Source organism: Caretta caretta, chromosome 15 (genome assembly GCF_965140235.1).
Source record: "Caretta caretta isolate rCarCar2 chromosome 15, rCarCar1.hap1, whole genome shotgun sequence".
NCBI lineage: Eukaryota > Metazoa > Chordata > Testudines > Cheloniidae > Caretta > Caretta caretta.
Genome location: NC_134220.1, coordinates 28313067 through 28331701, shown reverse-complemented (window position 1 = coordinate 28331701; position 18635 = coordinate 28313067). Strand labels below are relative to the sequence as shown.

Here is an 18635-nt window from a genome sequence, read left to right as displayed (position 1 = left end):
AGCATCTGGTGTATAGTCAGGTTCACTACTTTGTTGATGGTCAAATGCACTTCAAGTCTAATTCACTAACATAGTGACCTTATCTGTGCACTAATCTAGGGGAAGCTTATGTTCATATTCTTCCCCAGGACCTGCGAGAGTGTGTGAACCAGTGACGACAGCGGCAAAGCTGAAACTTCAGAGGCAGATATGCAAAGAGGGAGGGAGATGGTAGAGAAGTCACAGCCTGTTTTGGGAGTGTAGCTCTTTTATCTGCTCAGAAACCACAGCAGGAGAGCGGAAAAACCCTTTCAAATGTGTTTTTAAAAGAATTAAACACAGGACCCACTACTAAATGGTACTCTCTCAGAAAATTTGAAGGTCCTCCTGTTAGTCCACAACACAAGTGATATTACAAATAGTACAATCACCAGAAGAAAAATTATTTTAAGTGTCACTCTCAGTAAGGCTGTCCATTAGGATAATTCCGTTAGAACTTCTGAAGTGATCTTAGTATTTAGTCATACCAACTCAGACTTTGATCTCTGTAAAACTCACAAGAGACCCCTCCAAAATAAAAGTAGGATTCTGGAGGAAGTGATGTTGGTAGTTCATTACATGACACCCCTTGCTCTGCGTCAGCCTTGAGCCACTGCCTCAGTATGATGCTAACAGGCAGTGTTGTTAAACCATTCCTGCCAGCAGTGCTCTCTTTCAGATGAAATATTAAAACCAAGACTCTTAGGCATTCATGGCCACTAAAAGAACTCATGGTTCTATTTTTACAAAAAAAAGTATTAACTGCAGTAGCATCGCCAAATTGCAATGTGAATAACTACATTCTATATACTTACATTTCTCCTGCTGTTTCAGTACAATGGTAATCTTCCCATTGTGTGTCCTCAACTCTTTAGAATTGCTGTGATATTAAGCAGCTCAACTGGAGAGAATTCTTTTCACTACAGGGCTGGTTGAGTTCTTCATGTAAATAAAGGCTTTAAGGTGCTTTGAGATCCGTTAGAACAAAAGGCTAGTTAGTTAACTAATTTTACATAGTAAAGCAACATTTAATAGGTTTTATTCTTACATTTGTAGTAGTTCAGAAGGTCGACCATTCCGACTTGGCACTGGAGCTAACATGGAGAAAGTAGTGAAGATGGATCGGGACATGACTAAAGTAAGGAAGTAATAAAGATAATTATTTAACATCTTAGAAATCATTAGACAGTCAACGTTCTCACTACCCCAGTGTTCTTAAGCCTTCTGTAAAAGAACCAGAAAATTAAATTTAATTCTCTTCCAAACAGATAATTTATTGGTTAATATTTATATTAAACAAGTGAAATGCAAGAAAACGTATTCATAAACTTTAGCATTAGAATGATGTTGTTGACATAAATATGTAAATCTTTGAAAAACCGATGTTTTGTATTACTGCAAAAATATTTCCACTAATGTTTTCTCAAACATGTTTGGGTCATGATTTTGTGTTCTTTCACAAGTATTTAAGGAGTCTGAGTTTTTTACTGGGATGAAAATCCATAAAAAGTAAATTTCAAAGATCATGTTAGAATATTTAAGGAAATTGGTTTTAAATTCATATTCGTGAGTATTTGTGTCAGAAGTACTCATGCATTCTTCGATCAAAGAACAGAAACAACACCATGTGACTATCTGACCAACTAAACTAATAGTATTGAATCCACTCCTTGATCAGTTCATTGATTAAAAAAATGAAATCAAACAAAAAACTGTCCAATGTGAATAATGAATACAGTTTGAGGAAGTGTTGATTTCTTTGTGGTTATACCACAACTGGGGTCAGATAAAATGGGTCAGATAAATGATTCCCTTAGCTCTGGCTACCCTGGGTTATGATTGGTCTGAATAGAACTAATTAAATAGTCACTTTGAATATCTTCCATATTTCTTTTTCAGAGTGGCTGCTGTGAGGTTATTACAGAAGAGGCTGCTGCAGCTCTTCGGAAGGCTACCAAGTGGGCACAGTCTGGCCTAATTGTCAGTGTTGGGCCACCTATTGAATCTATCAGTCCAGAAACCACTAGTGGGCTGTCAGTTGGTGACAAAAAGAAAACTGCTCAAACCTCCATTTGCAGGGAGAGGAATTCTGAACTTGCCAGGTAGAAACTCACTGTGGAGTCTTCAAAATAACATGAATGTCTTTGTAGAAATGTAGAGAGTAACTATTAGTACCCTAATCTTACGTCACTTGTGTTGAGCAGGGGTAACAATTGAAGCTTCTCTCTCTCTCTCCTTCTCCCCTGTTTTAAATTATTGGGCAAGTGACATTTTTCTTCTATACAGAACAGATCCTGTGCGCCCATTTATCAGTGGTCATGTAGCAAACAGTATGGCAGCAGAGGTGATTGCTCTGCTTCATAGCTTATTGATGGCACCAGAATCGAATGCAGCTCAAATATGGACAACAACGGCTGAAAAGGTAAGCAAAGGAGGATAAGATATCTAAATGTGTGATGCACAGTATATTAAAATATATCCACTGCAGGACAACTTTTAACCGTTGGCATTCTTCCTCTCCTGCTTCCTTGTTTAAAATATATATTTTTAATTGTCGCTATCCAGGTAGATACTGTCTGTCCTGATAGTCCTCCTTGGGCCCATCTGCCATTTCAGAGAACGTGGGGCAAGGATGGGGGAAAGAATTTGTCAAAACAGATCTGGAAACAAGGAACTGACTGCTGATAAATGGCAGTGTTACATATTTTTATACTTCATAAGACTGTTTATTCAGGCAGTCATCCTACCTTGACAGACCAATCCTCTCTCACCCAGACCCCTAAGGGGCCAAAATAATGGTTGGAGGATGAAGTCTTTGCTTCCAGATCCCTTAGCATACATTGTGGCTGCTCGGGGTATGTGCTGGAGAGAGGGGGACACATCACTGCACTTCTAACGGTTATGTGGGAATCAGCAATGGAATGTTGCTTTGTTATTCACTGATCAAAGATCTTATTTTAAAGTATTACTGTATACTTCTTGAAAATTAAAATAGTTCCTCTGGTGTATTTTAAAAAAAATTCAGCTGTGCCCTACACTTTTCTGACCAATATTTCTCCTTTGACAATTTAGGTTCTGTCTCGGGCTCTGATGTACATTCCACAACTTGGGAAATATGCAGAGAGTATCTTGGAAAATGGGAGCAGCAGTGGCAGGAAACTTGCTAAACTTCAAAGAATTGCTCGACAGGCGGTGGCTGCTCTATGTGCTCTTGGTGGCTTTAAAGAGACAATTAAAATAGGTTCTGAAGTGCAGGTAATTAACTTCTTTTCCTTTTTATACTTCAAATGAGACATGATTCTTTTCATCATTTTACAATTTTAAAGTTGTACTTCCTTGTTCATTGTTGTAGGTTTTGGGTAGAGGAATAGCAGGAAGCATTGGAGTGGTGGCTTCTATTAATGAACAGGAAGGTATAGCAACTGTCAAATTTCCACCTGCCAGTATAGACTCTAGAAAGACCTCACAAGCATCAGACACATTAACTATTCCATTATCTAGGCTCTGTGTTCCAAGATCTGAGGTAAGGTCATTTTAAAATCCAACATTAAGTGTAATAACAAATTGTAATTATACTGTGATTTAAAACAACAACAATCTGCAGCATGCAAAAGCCTAATTCCTGTTTTGTTAAAGATGACTTGTGTCATTTACATCATTGTTTTAAACATTTCATAGCAATGTTTATATGTAATTTCTCATCCAAATAACATGATATTATTCATCCTTCAGCACTTAAGGATGTTCCATAGCACATTGTGTTACCTTTCCTTTTTGGCTTGTGATTTTTGTGTGGTGCTGTTTTTGTGATAGTACAAAATGAGAATTAACTCCAGGTGATGAAACGCCCTCATGTCTTAGAAACTAACTACTTGAATTTAACTTTCTACCGTGCCCCCCACCACCACCACCATCAGGCATTGCCTCTTCATAAACTGTCCATTACTGAGAAGGTAGTACAGGCAGTCCAGTCCATGTTGCTCCCTCAGGAGGGAAGTCTATCTATTCATACCTCACTTCCTGCAACAGGAGATGGCTCAACTCCAGTAATGGCAGTGGTCCGGCTCCTTGGTGAAATAAGAACAAGGTGAGGTTTTGTTCATTATTTATAAAGGGCTCTAAGTGTACAAGGTGCTGTACAAAATGTAAATGCTCCAGCCAATTGAGGTCATCTTGAGGCTTGTTTTTCCTATGTAAATATTGGCATCTTGCTAGATGGAACAGTTGTCTGTTTAATAAAGAATCATATTAGTTTCCAAAAGGAAATAAAGTTAACTGACTTTGTTACAATGGCCTCCCTGCTAATAAGGAGCCCAAAGCCAGGAGTGGACTTGGCAACCTGTTGAGCTGGGTGTTTTATTAATATGAAGTTGGTCAAGCCATTTCTGCAGTCCTAGCAGTCCTAATGAACAACTAAACAAACAGAAGTAGACCAGAATGCACATTTTGTTGAGGCTAGTCCTGAAATTATTTTCACAAGTATTGACATCAAGTTCACCACATATACATTTTTAATGTTTATAATTTTATTTTATTTTATTTTATTTTTTTTTTACCTTAAGAGCATGCCTGGTGATGGCCCAGCTATTAGAAGACAGTTTGTTTTGTGAAGAATTCATACAACAATGTCCAGCTGCTGTAGAAGTTCTTAACCTGGTGGCACAAGAGTGCAGCCCTGGTATGTATTTAACATGACCCCACAGTTTTACTGTTGTATTTTGTCAGTGCATTGAGATAACAGATAAGTGAGGTTAATTTTAAACTTTAGATACTAGGCTATATCCCAAATAAAAGTGATCTATTTAAATGGAAGACAGTATTAATAGCGCTTAGTAATATAATACAGTGTGGCTTATTACAGTTGCAGAGATCTAAATAAATTTGTGGTGGCTAATAGCTTGACTTCTTAAAATTAGGTTTTAGGTATAAAGGGAGTGGATTTACACCTAGTGTGAATATGGCCGTCGAGTTTTGCCCCTCATAATACTCCGGTCTCATGGCTGGTTCGCTGGTTTTGTGTCTGGTTTTTGATAAAGAATATCAGAAGTCTCTCTTGTATTGATACATACATCAGGGTGCAGGTATACTCAGTTTTAGTCAATAGCAAAGTCAAGCCTGAATGAAATTGCAGGTGATTTACTCAAATCTGTGAGAAGTTATCATTTTATCAGTAAGCTGTGATGTTGACTTATTTATAAACTGTGGTATTTACATGAATGTACCCATCCATACTAATGTACAAACTGAGATGAAGGGAAGTCTCTAAATCTTGGACTTTTTTTTTAAATTTCTCTGTAGTTTTTGTGAGTGTAAGCTGCTGTTTTTCCTTCATTATTCTCTTTTATTCATTGTTTAGTGTATTGGTGCTCTTCTTGCCTATTTTAAAGACTGCTCTTATTTTCTTTCCTTATTTTTAACCTCCCAATCTCCTCCCCTGTTTATGAGTGGGCACTTGGACCCAGCAGAAGTTCTAGGGTTGAGGACAGATTAAAAGATACAGCCAGAGCTTCTTAAGTGGAGGAAAAGGACTGAAGAAAAGGAAGCTGTTAGGCTGTAGAACAAAATGGAATTCTGTTAGGCCTTCAGTATGAAATTAGGTGTGCATAATTTATGGCACAGGAATAATTTAACTTCATCCTCATGCTGGGTTGTAAACCTGGTGGCTCTGCATCTTATTGGTTCAAAACTAACTTCCAGTAGATCTTTATTTATTTATCAATATACATATTTGCTGATCAGACACTACAAGTTAAATGCAAGCAAAACCAAAGTTTATGTAAATAGCACTTTTTTAGTTTGTTCATGCTCTTCAACTCCTGATTGCTGGTTACTGTGGAACAGTTACTGTGGAACATCGTTTTGTTGTAAGTTTTAATGGGATATCGACTGCTGACATAATTTCAGTTGCAGGGGGACAGACAAGGCTGATTAGGTGATGTAAATTTCCAAATTTTTTTTTTAATGGTGCTGTGAATCTGACCATTTTTTTGAATGTTGAGATGTCTTCCTGAAATTTCAGAGTGATTATCGGTCACTTTGCTGTTGATTTCTGCCTTTCTCTGTCTTGTAAGTCTTTCTCTCCCCAACTGTTGTTTAACAGTAATATAAAAATATTCAGCATTCAGGTTACTCCACTGCTGTCTTTGGAACTTTTATTCTTACAAGTTGTTTTTAATCTTTCACTTAAAAATATCTTGGCTTTGTAGAACTGTGTTATGACACATGATACTGTTCCCAATAGTGATTATACTCAGTGTGGTTAGTTTAAATAAAACACAAAAGAAATAATTCTTCCTGCCTGACAAAATTTGTCTTTTCTCCTTAAGATTTCCCTTCCCCATGTCACTGACATGGCTCTCCTGCTTCCCAAAGCGGATGCTGTCTTGGGAGACATTGTTTTCATTGGCTTCTAATGTTCCAAATCTCAATGTAATCAGAAATTAAGTTTAAACCTTTGAATCAATTACAGGTGACCTGAATAGCATAGCTTCTTTAACAAGTGTTTTTAACCCATACTTTTTAATCTGTATAGCGACTAGTGAAAACATGTTGATTTATGTATTGGACAAAGCTACAGATAAAGTAACAATAGTTAACAGCCAGGTGAAATGGTTACTTTACCCCTTCAGCTTTTCTTACTCATTTCAGTTTTTAAAAGGAATATTATGTAAATTTTAAAAATAAGATTTACTGTTCTGGATGCTAATTTAAATTTCAGTTTTAGATTGTTTGCTTCATTTGTAGTCATTTGAACATTAGTTTAAATCCCCTTTGGCACAACTCTTCTTCAAATGTAGAGTGTTTTCCTTGATCAAGAATTCCCTGGCTCACAGAGTTCGGTCTGTGCACGGCACAGTACCTTCAAGGAAATGTTAGCTAGGCCCTGAAGAGCTCAAGCACTATCTGCACTCAGCTTCCAGAGGAGACATGCACGTCATGCCAGTCTTGTTCTTTCAGTGTCAGTTCAGCCGTAGGTTAAATATTTTAATAGGAGAGCCAGTTTATCTGTTCTCATTCAGCCAAAGCTCTGTGGCCTAGTTTTTTAAATAACTAGTGATTTGGGGCGTCTCAGCTTTTGGGCACCCAACTTGACACTTAATGCGGCTTGATTTTTCAGAAAATGTTGAACACCCTTCCATATCTGTCTTGGTACCCAAAATCACTAGATACTTACGAACAATGTGGTACTATGCTTAACTTTAATAGTAATCTATTCTGTTCCTAGTGAGTATCTCCACTGGCCATTTTATTCCAATGATCAACCTATAACTTGAAGGTTGCCTTACTTGAAAGTATCCTACAAACTTCAGCGCATTGAAGCATCTTGACTACCTGACAGCAAGCGGGATAGTTTGATTTGATGGTGTCTTAGTCAGTTTCATTTGCAGCTGTAACAAGCTCATTGATTTTATTTTAAATAAATTTAACACAAACATGTATTGTCATAAGGAAAATTAAACAAAACAAGGACATTCTGAATAGCGACTGTGGGGTGTAGGTATGAGGATGTCTTTCCACAGTATGGATGTCAGGTGCTATAGTGCTGTGTAGTACTTCTTTACCCTCCATGCTAGGTAAGGATGGAGTGACAGCCCTTAATGCAGATCAGCTGCTTTTGTTCACCTAAAATGAAATTTTCGCTGTTACTTGGAAATAATTTCCATGTACTTTTTAGACTTGTAATTCCTCTCAGACATGACACTTTCGCTGAAATATAAGCCAGTCTCAGGTGTACTACTTAGGTTTTTCTCAGTTTGGGTTTTTTTTATTTTGGGATGGGGAGGGGGAAGAAGTAAGGGGAAGATTAATTTCTGAAATGGACCTGATTGTCACATTTAGAGATTTTTAGCACAGGTGTAATCTTTAGATCTCAAATGACTGTCTCCAACTAAACTCTCACATTCCCAGTATTAATGGTGTTGGTTTGGTTTGTATTGTTATAGGGGAAAGGCTTCTCATTGTAGAAGTGCAATGTGAAAGGTTAAGAATGTTGTATCGAGATTGTGCTCGTCCCCCACCTCCGCCTCTCCAGGCAGACAGAAGACAGGTAAACATATCAACACGGTGCTGCTTTTCTGGCTCTTTCTCTAATGGATTCAGTTTCTGATACGGTGGTCTAAGGATGACCGGAGTCAAACCATTACAGTGGTTTAAAGGAAAAAGAAAAATTCATCACACTTAAACATGCTTGAATGCAACATATTGGTTATTTATTTTATATGCTGGGTCGAGTATGCATTCCATAGCAGATCTTGGACACTGGATTTCAGCAGAATGAAATCTAGCTTGTGACCTCAAATGCAATCAGACTAAAACACTCTTTACCTCTTTTACAGCCCAAAGAGATTACTTGGAGCCCTTCTAGAGTGTTTCCACCTGTGCGAGCCTGCATGTTCTCATCACATCTTACAGCAGTGACCTTTTTGGCTGACCCTAGTGCTGGCGGGGGACTGCCTCGTGGCACATTTATCTACGCTACCTCCCCAGTTCCAGTACAAGTAAGAAATCACAGTGATGGAGCAAATTTCTGTGGTGTTTTACCTTCAGTTTTTTTAAATGACCAACAAATTTTCTGCATGGCTGTTTCCTTAGGCCCCATCATTTTACTGGGAGATTGAAATAGTTTCCTATGGAGATACAGATGATGACACTGGTCCAATAGTTTCATTTGGGTTTGCCACTGAAGCAGAAAAGCGAGACGGAGCATGGACAAATCCTGTTGGCACATGTCTTTTTCACAAGTATGTTGCAAATATGTTCATTAAAAATTACAGCCTGGTGCACTACATAAAATGAGTATAAGCTCCTCTGGACTGGCACCAGGCTTGCTTTTTGTTCCTGAATAGTGCCGAACGGATAATTTAAATGGAGCAATTAAAGTTTTGAAATATAGTAATTCCTTATCAAAATGAGGATAGTTCCAGTTGCATTTTAGCAGTATATAGCAACCACCTGAATGCTAACTGCTGGTCATTTACAATGATATTTTTACCCTAGAGGTCTGCTCTTTTATGTTTAACTTTCTTCTTCACATTTACTTTCTTAGTAATGGACGAGCTGTGCATTACAATGGCTCCAGCTTGCTACAGTGGAAGAGTGTTCGACTAGATGTGACCCTTTCTCCTGGTATGTCAGAATTCAGTTTATTTACTTAGCTGAAAGAGCCTAACACCTCTTAAATATAAACAAGGTAATGGATGAAAAACAGAAAAATCCTTGTTTCTCTTTGGTCGTGTTTTGTTTTCCTCTAGGTGATATAGCCGGAATTGGCTGGGAGAGAACAGAAGGCACTCCTCCCCCTCCAGGACAGCCAGCTAAAGGAAGAGTGTACTTCACATATTGTGGACAGCGACTTGGGCCTTATCTGGAGGATGTCTCTGGTGGAATGTGGCCAGTGGTGCACATTCAGAAAAAGGCAGGTTTAACAGTAAAACACCTACTTTGGGATGTATTTGACTTTCACCAACACTAGTCAATGTTCCTGGGTGGAAACCACGACCTATTTTTAATATCATTTTCACCTTTATTTATTCATTTGGGTTAAAACTTGTATTCTCACCCATCAAGACAATAAAGTAAAGCTGGTCTGATGAGGAGACTGAGTTAATCTTTATATACTAATAGGCCTTACTTTACTATTAATTCACTTTAATCTGAACAGTGACCTTGCTGCAAATTGCATTTGTCCAAATGACTGTCTCTTGAAAGCACCAGGCTGAACAATTATAGCTCAAAGACTGTATTGAGCAGCTTTATATTTTTCAATTGTGTATTATCGGACTTATTTTTTAAACTTTATGGTCAATAATGCAAGGAAATCCCTATCACTAGAGGATATGGTAATAACCAGTGGGGATCTTATCCTGTGGCCAAGGTTTAGAATAGGAAGATCACAGCAAAGGGTTAAAATAGTACTTTAAAACAAAAACTTCTTCTGCTTTATTTGAATTTTGTTACAGAATACAAAAGTCCGGGCTAACTTTGGATCTCGCCAGTTTGCCTATGCTGAGGGACAAGCTCACAGGAATGCTGCTGATCTGTGCATTGACCTAGCTGAAGAAATAAGTGCCAACTTTGAAGCATTGCCTTTTGCCATGGCTTCCGATAGCGATAACGATGCTGGTACCAGCATAGCTTCTGACCCTGGAACCCACGGACCTCCTTGTAGAATTGCTGCTGCTGCCACAGCTCAGCAACGTAAAGTGATCATTAGTCGCATTTAAATCGCATGCTCAGTGTATTTCAGCAAAACCGTCTAAATCCACTTAAATGTTCTCAAACTGAAATTCTCAGGGTGCTTCCCAGACAAAATACAATAACCGTTAAAGAAACGCAATAGACCTTGGCAGATAAATGCTCACTTCATTTTAAACAAAGCATTCTAAAAATCAGTTATCTTCGTTTTACATTATACGGAATAAAGCATTCAAATTGTTCTGAGTTAAAGTAACCATAATGAAAAATTATTTTATTAGGGCTCTGAATGTAGTTAGATGCCTCACTTGATTGAATTATTCAATGTGCTACACTATGTCAAAATGCATTAAACTTCCACCAAGTGATTGGAGAGAGACCACAGAATGCAGCATATCTGAAGAACTTCATGAAATATTTTAGCATGTCTAGTAATGATTGGGAGTTCATTATTTCCATTTGGTTGGTTGCAGAATATGACAGTGACACTTCTTGTCATTATAAAATGGAACTCAGCTATGAGAACTTGTTCACATCAGGCCCAGATCCACATCCACCTGCTATTGCAGACGATGAAAGCGATGATGATGATGATGACGACATCCCCCGGGTAAGGAAGATGGGACACCTCACATGTTACAGAGCTGCTCTCTAGCTACAAGTCTTGTATTTAAAAAAAAATGTGTCATGAACTGATTTTGTTGCTTTGAGAAACTAGAGTTTCCATTAAATCTCTTGTTCTAAATGCCATTTGTTTGACTTCTCTTCCCAGGAGGATCACTATGCCCTCTTGGTTAAAGCTTGGGAGACTAAGGTTTTCCCTACAATTAGAAGACGGTTCCGCAATGAAGCTGAGAGGAAGTCTGGTCTGGACCAGATTAAAGGGGCTTTACAGCTAGGTATGACTATCAAATGTTTATTTCTATGATCACAATTGTATGTGGCATATAACAGATGCAGGAATGAAACTGTGGGAGCTGGATTGGTCTAGCCAGACCCTTGTTGCACTTACTAGAGTCAAGGCTGCAAAACAGTTTTAGTCTTCTGTTTTTCCCATGCTTGTAACTTACAGAAACATTCTTTTCCATGCTTGGTTTCTGCTCAAAAGTGAGATATTTTGTGTGGGGTAGAGGATTGTGGAAAGTTTCTGCAAACTCTTTTCTGTTTTTTAGGTTATGAGCTATGAGTCTTATGAGAACAGAAAAACATGTAGTCGTTTGGAGTTTAAAACACACTTTTTAGACACAGCTATATCAATACTGACTGAAGTGTGAAAAGTGCTGAAGCGTTTTTAGAAAGAAGAAAGGTTATAGATGATTGAAATGGTTGGCAGCTTTTTAGCATTTAGCAGAGCTTAATGACATTTCTATCCCCTTATGAGATAGTTGGGCAAGGAATAGGGGCTGATGGGACAACCAGTAAGAGGGAGTTTGTGTAAGTACCACACTGAAATCTCCCCACAAAAAAAACAGAACTAAGCTTTAACACTGGGCACAAAAGGTCACAAATGCAGCAATAATAATAATAAAGTATTACATGATTTTAGGGGAGTTTAGCATTTTTTGCTAGATTCTACTGTATTCAACAGGGTCACTACTTTCATTTGAAAAAAAGTTCTACATTTTTCATTGCAAAGATCTAACCATTACAACATAAAGATATGGGCTGCTGACCTGTTAACCTAGTTCTGCAGGAAACCATTGCCAGGCAAGGATGGGAACTTCAGGACTTAATTTGGCTCATTTTCAACACTAAAATTAATGTTATTGTTGGTACCTTAATTTCTCTACTTTATGACAGATTTTTTTTAGTTGTATAATCCTGTATGATCAGAGATTTTTTTCGTTTACTTTTCTGTAGAAGTTCTTTTAATCAAAATTACTTGGTTAAGGACCATAAAATCTTGACAAAATGCTACACAGTTCTCGTGAACTCCTGGTGGTGTATTTGCTTTTGATACTTGATTTTACTTGCTATTCAGGAGCTTTTGGCAAAGTGCATGGCTGTAACCTCTATCAGACGAATGCTAATTCATTTTATTTTTATGGCTAGAAACCTTAGCTCTACTGTTAGGGTTTTTCCCCAAGATGTGTCTTCTTCCATGTTGATAAACTAGTGATTTGGACACAGGGGAATGCTGCATAAAGACTTTTCATTTCAGTACAAGTTTGGCAGCTCATCCTCACATACAATTACTTGCTCAGCGGGAGAGTCAACAGCCGCCTTCTACAGCTTATGTACAGGGACCAATCAGCCTGAATATTCAATGACAAATGTGCTTTGTAAATAAGTTTTTCTCCTCTTTGCTTTAAAAGTCCTTTTTTTTATTTCATTGCCACTCCCAAGTTAATTGCACTTGGTAGGTCAAAGTTTATACAGCAGCTAGCGTGTGAGTAATTGAGTATGTCTTTGTTCCTAGTCACTTGACACTGAGGTTTCTAGTCACTTCTTCATGCAGATTAAAATAAAACATTCCTTTTAAAAAAAAAAAAAGGTCATGAACAATGAAGTAGATAAACATTTCTGTTCTGATAAAATCAAAACAAGCTTCTGTGCTGTGGTTTTCCCTTTATAATGCTCTTTCTTAGTTTGTTTCATGATTATTATAATCCATTGGCTCATTAATCTTAGTTTAATGTACCCCTGGGTAGCGGAGGTTAAGGGTTCTAATGCAGGATATATTAGCTCATTGTTAGGAAAGCCTCCCTTCAAATCAGCCTGGTTGGTAGAATTTCAATAATCAGTAAAATCTCCTGATGAGGATGAGCAGTAGTCTTAGTATTTTGGAAGAATCTGTTTATTTCTCACTTCAGCTGGGAGGCAAGAGTAGAGCTTCTGCCACTTCTGTTTTCCTTTCCTCTACTCGTTTACTCTAGGGCCCTTGATACGCCAAGTGCAACATTTCCAGATATGGAAGCCATTCAGGCATTAGAACATAGTGCAAAAACTTGGAGGGCAGGAATTCTAAAGCTCTGCTAGTACCCCTTCTGGTGCTCTGAGGATCTCAGGTTGCAAAAGGAACTGGGACTTTTGCATGTTTCTTTCCCTTTTAAGTGAGCATAAGAAGTATTTAAATGACTGAGGAAGGTTATCTTTAAGACTTATCCTAATGGACCCATGCCATTCTTATTTTGTTTCCTATGGTAGTTCTCTCTCTAAGTCTCTCTCTAATTAAGGTATCCCTTAGAATGTTGCTTTGAAAATGTCTACTCCTCATAAATTTCTGTTTGGACAGCAAATCTACAGAGGTAAATAGTAAATGAAAATTACTTTCTTTGTCCAAAGTGCACAAACTTAGTGCTTGAAACACTATTTAATATAATGCAGCAGTAGATTATCCACAATGTTGTCTTTATCACTGTCTTTTCAGAATAGCTTATAGTCTGCAGGTAAACATTTAATTTAACTATGAAATAGTTATCATCAGTAGTAAACAAACTTGTTTCCTGAAACAGATTAGCTCTATAAATATTCTCCAGAAATCGGTATAATATTGATTTCGTCTTTTTGAGTGCTAAACATAAGGCCAGATTTTGCTACCTCTTACCCAAAGAGATGAGTGAGGGGGCAGAATCTGGCTTGTAATGAGTAAATGAGACTATGTTGTGATATATTTGTTAGGTTGTGTGGTTTGTTACAAGACCAAGGCCAGCATCTAATCCAAATGCTATTCTGTTTATCAGGAATGGTCGATATAGCCCGACAAACAGTAGAATTCCTTTATGAGGAAAATGGTGGTATCCCAAGAGACCTGTATCTTCCTACCATTGAGGATATCAAAGATGAAGCAAATAAATTCACTATTGATAAAGTTCGGAAAGGTATGTCTATTTCAATCTTTATTTGCCAGTGGGAGAAAAGTTAAGACTAAACACCCTTTGACCTTGGCGCACATGGGACAAAATCATTATTTGGTTAAATTAAGGCTGCAACGTTTTTAGTTTAATAAATGGATAGAACTGGAGGGGTTAAATCACTGCTTTTGTTTTGCTTTTTTTTTAATAACTTTTCTAAAAAGTGAATCACTTGTCAATGTATGTGCTGTGCACGAAGTGAACGTGTAAAACAACCCACCAAACAGCAGAATCAGGTGTGCTAAGGCTACAGCTTGTGCATTGTTAATGCAGACAGTCTTCGTGCATTCTGAGCCAAAGATTAGTCTATCGGATTCTGGGTGGTAGGAGTCAGTTTGTATATACTGTTAGTTTATTCAGGACCTTCTCATGTTAAATGATGTTTTGAAGACATGTTTTTCCTTTATCTCCAGGCCTCACAGTGGTGACTCGCTCCCCAGACAGTAACAATGTGGCCAGCAATGCTGTGGGAACGGCTTTACCTAAATTTGCTATTCGTGGGATGCTGAAGACATTTGGTCTCCATGGTGTTGTTCTGGACGTTGATTCGGTGAGTAAAGCTATATTTAAGTTTTTTAATGGGTTATAGCATTTTTCTCTGATCTCCATGGTGAAACATGCTAGTTCATGTAAGATGCTGTTTTCTGCTCTTTGAGTAAAGATGTGTCCAATGTATTGATGGCATTGTTTTTGACATTTCAGGTAAATGAATTGGTGCAAGTAGAGACTTATCTCAGAAGTGAAGGCGTGTTGGTAAGATACTGGTATCCTATTGACATGTTAGAAAGGCCACCTGCTGGCTATAGGAGGACTGCAACAAATGGATTGGTTACTCTGGATAATACAAACATCCAAATTCACAGGTAAATAAGAAATTAATGTAGTGTATTTAGAGCTCTTATATCAATATTTCCATGCATATTATTTGGATGAACTTACAGTGTTTCATACAGTAAAATCTATTACTTATTGCAGCTTTGCTTTAAATAGTAGATTTCAAGAAAACTGCTGAACACCTTCTAAGTACACTCACTAGGTTTAAACCTAAAAAGAGGTCATTTGATCTCCACGTAGTACTGGCTAGATCATCGTTTTATAAAAGGAGTTATGATGATCTTATTAGGGTTTTGTTAAAACAAGAATGATCTCTAAATTATTCATAAATATTTAGCTCTGGCAAGGATACAAATATCTTGTCAAGTACAGTCACTTTTTGTGATGGTGGTAATTTCTGTTTATCATCTATGCGCTCAATCCTGTGTGATTCTGAACACTTCAAATTCCTGCTGACTTCAGTGGGACCTCAGAGCACTTCACAGGATTGAGCTCATAACTTGGAAGACCAAGCTGTAAAAGCAAAGACCACTAGTGGAAGAGACCTACCGTATCTGAGGTCCCAACTGAAAGTAAAGGGAATTTTGGGTAGGAAGAATTTATACCTTTACCTTGCCAAAAAGGGCCATCAGATCGTTAATTAAAACTGAGGCATTGATCACTTCATCTCTTTTTAGAGATGAGAAGCGTGTTTGTTCACTGCCCTTGTCTCAGAGTTACGAGTAAAGAGAGCTCTGTTCCTGTCATCAGATCCATACATGTGGGGCCCCATGACTATGAAGAGCTCCATAGGGGTTTTAAACTTGTGGCCTGCTGGTGCCCAAAGATTGGATAAGCAGTAGTGAGAAGTTTAGAGTTTCTCATATAGAACCTACCTATTCAGTCACTATTGATTTGCTTTCCAAAGTGAATAAGGAAGATCTGGGTCTATTTAATAAATTATTGCTGTTTTTAAGTTCATACGCCTGTTGTGGGTCCAAAAATCAAGGTGCTAGGTATAGTTCCTATTTTAATTAACTCTGTATCTCGCTTTTTTATAGAGAACTTTTGCGATGTGAAGCCTCACTTGCGCGATTGTACTGCCGCATGGCTCTCCTCAATATTTTTGCCCCCAAATCTCCACATATGTTTACTCGTCTATTTCATATTCCGGCTATCCGTGACATCACCCTGGAGCACCTGCAGCTGCTGTCCAACCAACTTCTTGCACCACCCCTTCCTGGTAAAATAATACTTGAAAAATGCAGCAGCTCCATTGCTTTTGATACGCTAGTATAGCAATGCCCATGTCAGTGTGCGCTTACAGAGATCTGTGTGAAAGACTGATTAAGTTTAGGAGTTTCTTGAAACTGACCATTTTCAGTTTGTTTCATGAAGCCATTAAGAGCTATTGTTTTTAAATTAAGTTTTTCAGACTTGCATGAACATATGAAATAAGCAGTCTCTTACTAGATCCATGAGTAGCTAGAGAAAGGGCTAACCACCGTGTAAAAGCAGTCAAGTAAATTCTAGGCTAAACTGAGGTGTGTTCATTGCAAATGTTTATTAATGATCTCATGAAAAGTAAGCTGTAGGAAAGACTTCTCCCTCCTTATTCCTCCGCCAAACAGATTCCATTTAATATGTTGCTATTCTTCTTTTAGTTTGTGGGATTCTTTGTGAGAAACTGAAAACGTTGTACAGTTTGAATTCAGTATAGGTATATAGCTGCCAGTTGGGTCACTTCATTTTCAAAATTCAGCTCATCTCCAGTTTTGCAGAACATTTCATCCTTTTCCTAACAGAGTCATGAATCTGATAACTAATTCCTCGTGAGTCTAAGAGAATGCACATGGCCAAATTCTGGGAAAAGATCTTGGGTTAAATCAAATGTGTGTTAATGGTGGAAATCAACCTGTCAAATGCCATTATGCATACTAAGAGATACACGCAACATGGCAGGGCACTTAAGAGGAACTAAAAAGTAGCTAAAAATAGGTTGTTAATACCCAAAGTTAATCTAAAGCGCTTGAAGATCTTCCCTCCCCCAAATCATTCTGAGACTGGATTCGCTCTCACAGAGGCTGCATCATGTGTGACTCCTCTGCAGAGTACAGAGTATTTTGAGGAATTGCATGGCTTTGGGATCCTTTTCTAGACTACAATTTAAATACTTGTAATTAAGCACACACCGTCCCTCCATACTTCCTTGCTTCTCCTGCCTTCTTAGCAATATTTTTTTTCCATTTCTGCCCTTGTTTAGCTAACCTGCGAGTAATTTGAATCATGTTAATATGTATAATTGCACCCCTCTGAGTGGGATTTCTGCAAACAGGCTCTATAGGAATTGCTTTGTCTAGTGCCGCCATGCACTGCAAATTGGCCCTCCGCAGCTCCTGGAGACAGCAGCAGTCTGAAAGGGAGGCAGTGATAGGGAGCCTCCTAAAAATAGCTTGTTTGTGGGTGGGAGAAGCTTGAGGACAGGGACACCACTTCTCCCCGCTTCATCTCATGGAATGAGCGGGGAAAAACCCCAAGCACCATGGACTCATTGTACAGCCTCAAAAAACCTCTCAAGCTGGAGCTACTCGACCCCTTCTGTCTCCCAGGCCATCACATGGATGGGGATACTCCCCCACCCACATGGGCACTGGAGGAAGCAATGTCTACGTATGTGATGCTGGGTTAGGGAGATATCTGACTGCCTCCAGGGTGGGGCACAGTTGGGTGGCCCCAGAGCCCTTGCACTGCTTTTGTTCCTGGGGGAGTCCATGTAAAGATTAGAGTAATGCTAGGACAGAATGAGACCAGGCCTTCGACCCTCCATTCAGTTCTGTGTCAGCAATGTCAGGGGCACAGGTTTGGCCCTGGAAGAATTCCTTATACTGCTAAACCTTAGGAGGACTTGCACTTGAGCAGAAATGCAGATATAAAGGCTTGTGATTTGTGAGCTTTTTAAAACATGCTCTTGAGTGTTTCTTTGACTGCTTATAAGTTCAGAGGATCTTCCAATATGCAGTGTATTGCATTTGTTCTTTACAGATGGAACAATCAGTTCAAGTTCTATTCTTTTGGCCCAGTCCCTACAGCATTGTATCCATTCCCAGAGCTGTTCTGCCACAGACCTTTTCTACCAGGGCAATTCACAACAAATCAGGGAGTGGCTGACTGTAGCCATCACTCGGACACTACATCAAGGAGAGGAGAGTCTGTTAGAACTAACTAAACAAATCTGTTCCTTCTTTCAGGTAAACAATATTTTCTGATGCTTTCTGAATGTTTATAGTACTGTGAAGAAAATGTGAATTTATTAAAATATGTATTAATCTTTTTCCTCTAGAGAGATTGCCTTTCTTGCTAGAATACTTTTACAATACTTATTACTGTCCTTAAATTCAAAATTCTGTGAACACACTGCAATGCTATCTGGTCATACCGTACACTTTGTGCACACATGCAGGGGGATAGCCTGTGTAGTACTGAAATGAATGGTCTCAAGTTATGTAACTACTTTGCAGTACTATTTTTAGCTGTAAAATAAGGGGCAAGGAAGGGGTTTTGGCTTATTGCTTTGCTTCTCTGAGGCTTTCATTGTTAAATGTCATTTTACAGACCGCACCAGAACAATTCCCCGCTGAAGAGTTCCCTATTTCAGAGTCCAAAGTCAATATGGATGTTAATTTTCCTGGGGCTGCTTTTGTAGTTGTGTCCTGTAAGGAAAGTCAGTCTGGATTCCGCAAAGAGTAAGTTATTAAG

The 18635-nt window shown here is 38.4% G+C and overlaps 1 protein-coding gene across 7 annotated transcripts in view; it reads left to right on the top strand.

The window, feature by feature from the left end:
* HECTD4 (HECT domain E3 ubiquitin protein ligase 4) overlaps positions 1 to 18635 on the top strand; it is a 124891-nt gene that overhangs the window by 81809 nt on the left and 24447 nt on the right. For all 7 annotated transcript variants that reach the window (XM_048821605.2, XM_048821603.2, XM_048821604.2 and 4 more), the window contains exons 38-58: positions 1075 to 1156; positions 1918 to 2120; positions 2305 to 2440; positions 3091 to 3273; positions 3371 to 3541; positions 3936 to 4105; positions 4581 to 4696; positions 7962 to 8065; positions 8355 to 8516; positions 8611 to 8759; positions 9065 to 9144; positions 9270 to 9433; positions 9978 to 10215; positions 10686 to 10822; positions 10985 to 11111; positions 13896 to 14033; positions 14480 to 14616; positions 14769 to 14929; positions 15941 to 16122; positions 17922 to 18127; positions 18492 to 18622. In XM_048821605.2, the coding sequence (XP_048677562.2) occupies positions 1075 to 1156; positions 1918 to 2120; positions 2305 to 2440; positions 3091 to 3273; positions 3371 to 3541; positions 3936 to 4105; positions 4581 to 4696; positions 7962 to 8065; positions 8355 to 8516; positions 8611 to 8759; positions 9065 to 9144; positions 9270 to 9433; positions 9978 to 10215; positions 10686 to 10822; positions 10985 to 11111; positions 13896 to 14033; positions 14480 to 14616; positions 14769 to 14929; positions 15941 to 16122; positions 17922 to 18127; positions 18492 to 18622 (3177 nt within the window). The remainder of the gene's footprint in view (positions 1 to 1074; positions 1157 to 1917; positions 2121 to 2304; positions 2441 to 3090; positions 3274 to 3370; positions 3542 to 3935; positions 4106 to 4580; positions 4697 to 7961; positions 8066 to 8354; positions 8517 to 8610; positions 8760 to 9064; positions 9145 to 9269; positions 9434 to 9977; positions 10216 to 10685; positions 10823 to 10984; positions 11112 to 13895; positions 14034 to 14479; positions 14617 to 14768; positions 14930 to 15940; positions 16123 to 17921; positions 18128 to 18491; positions 18623 to 18635) is intronic.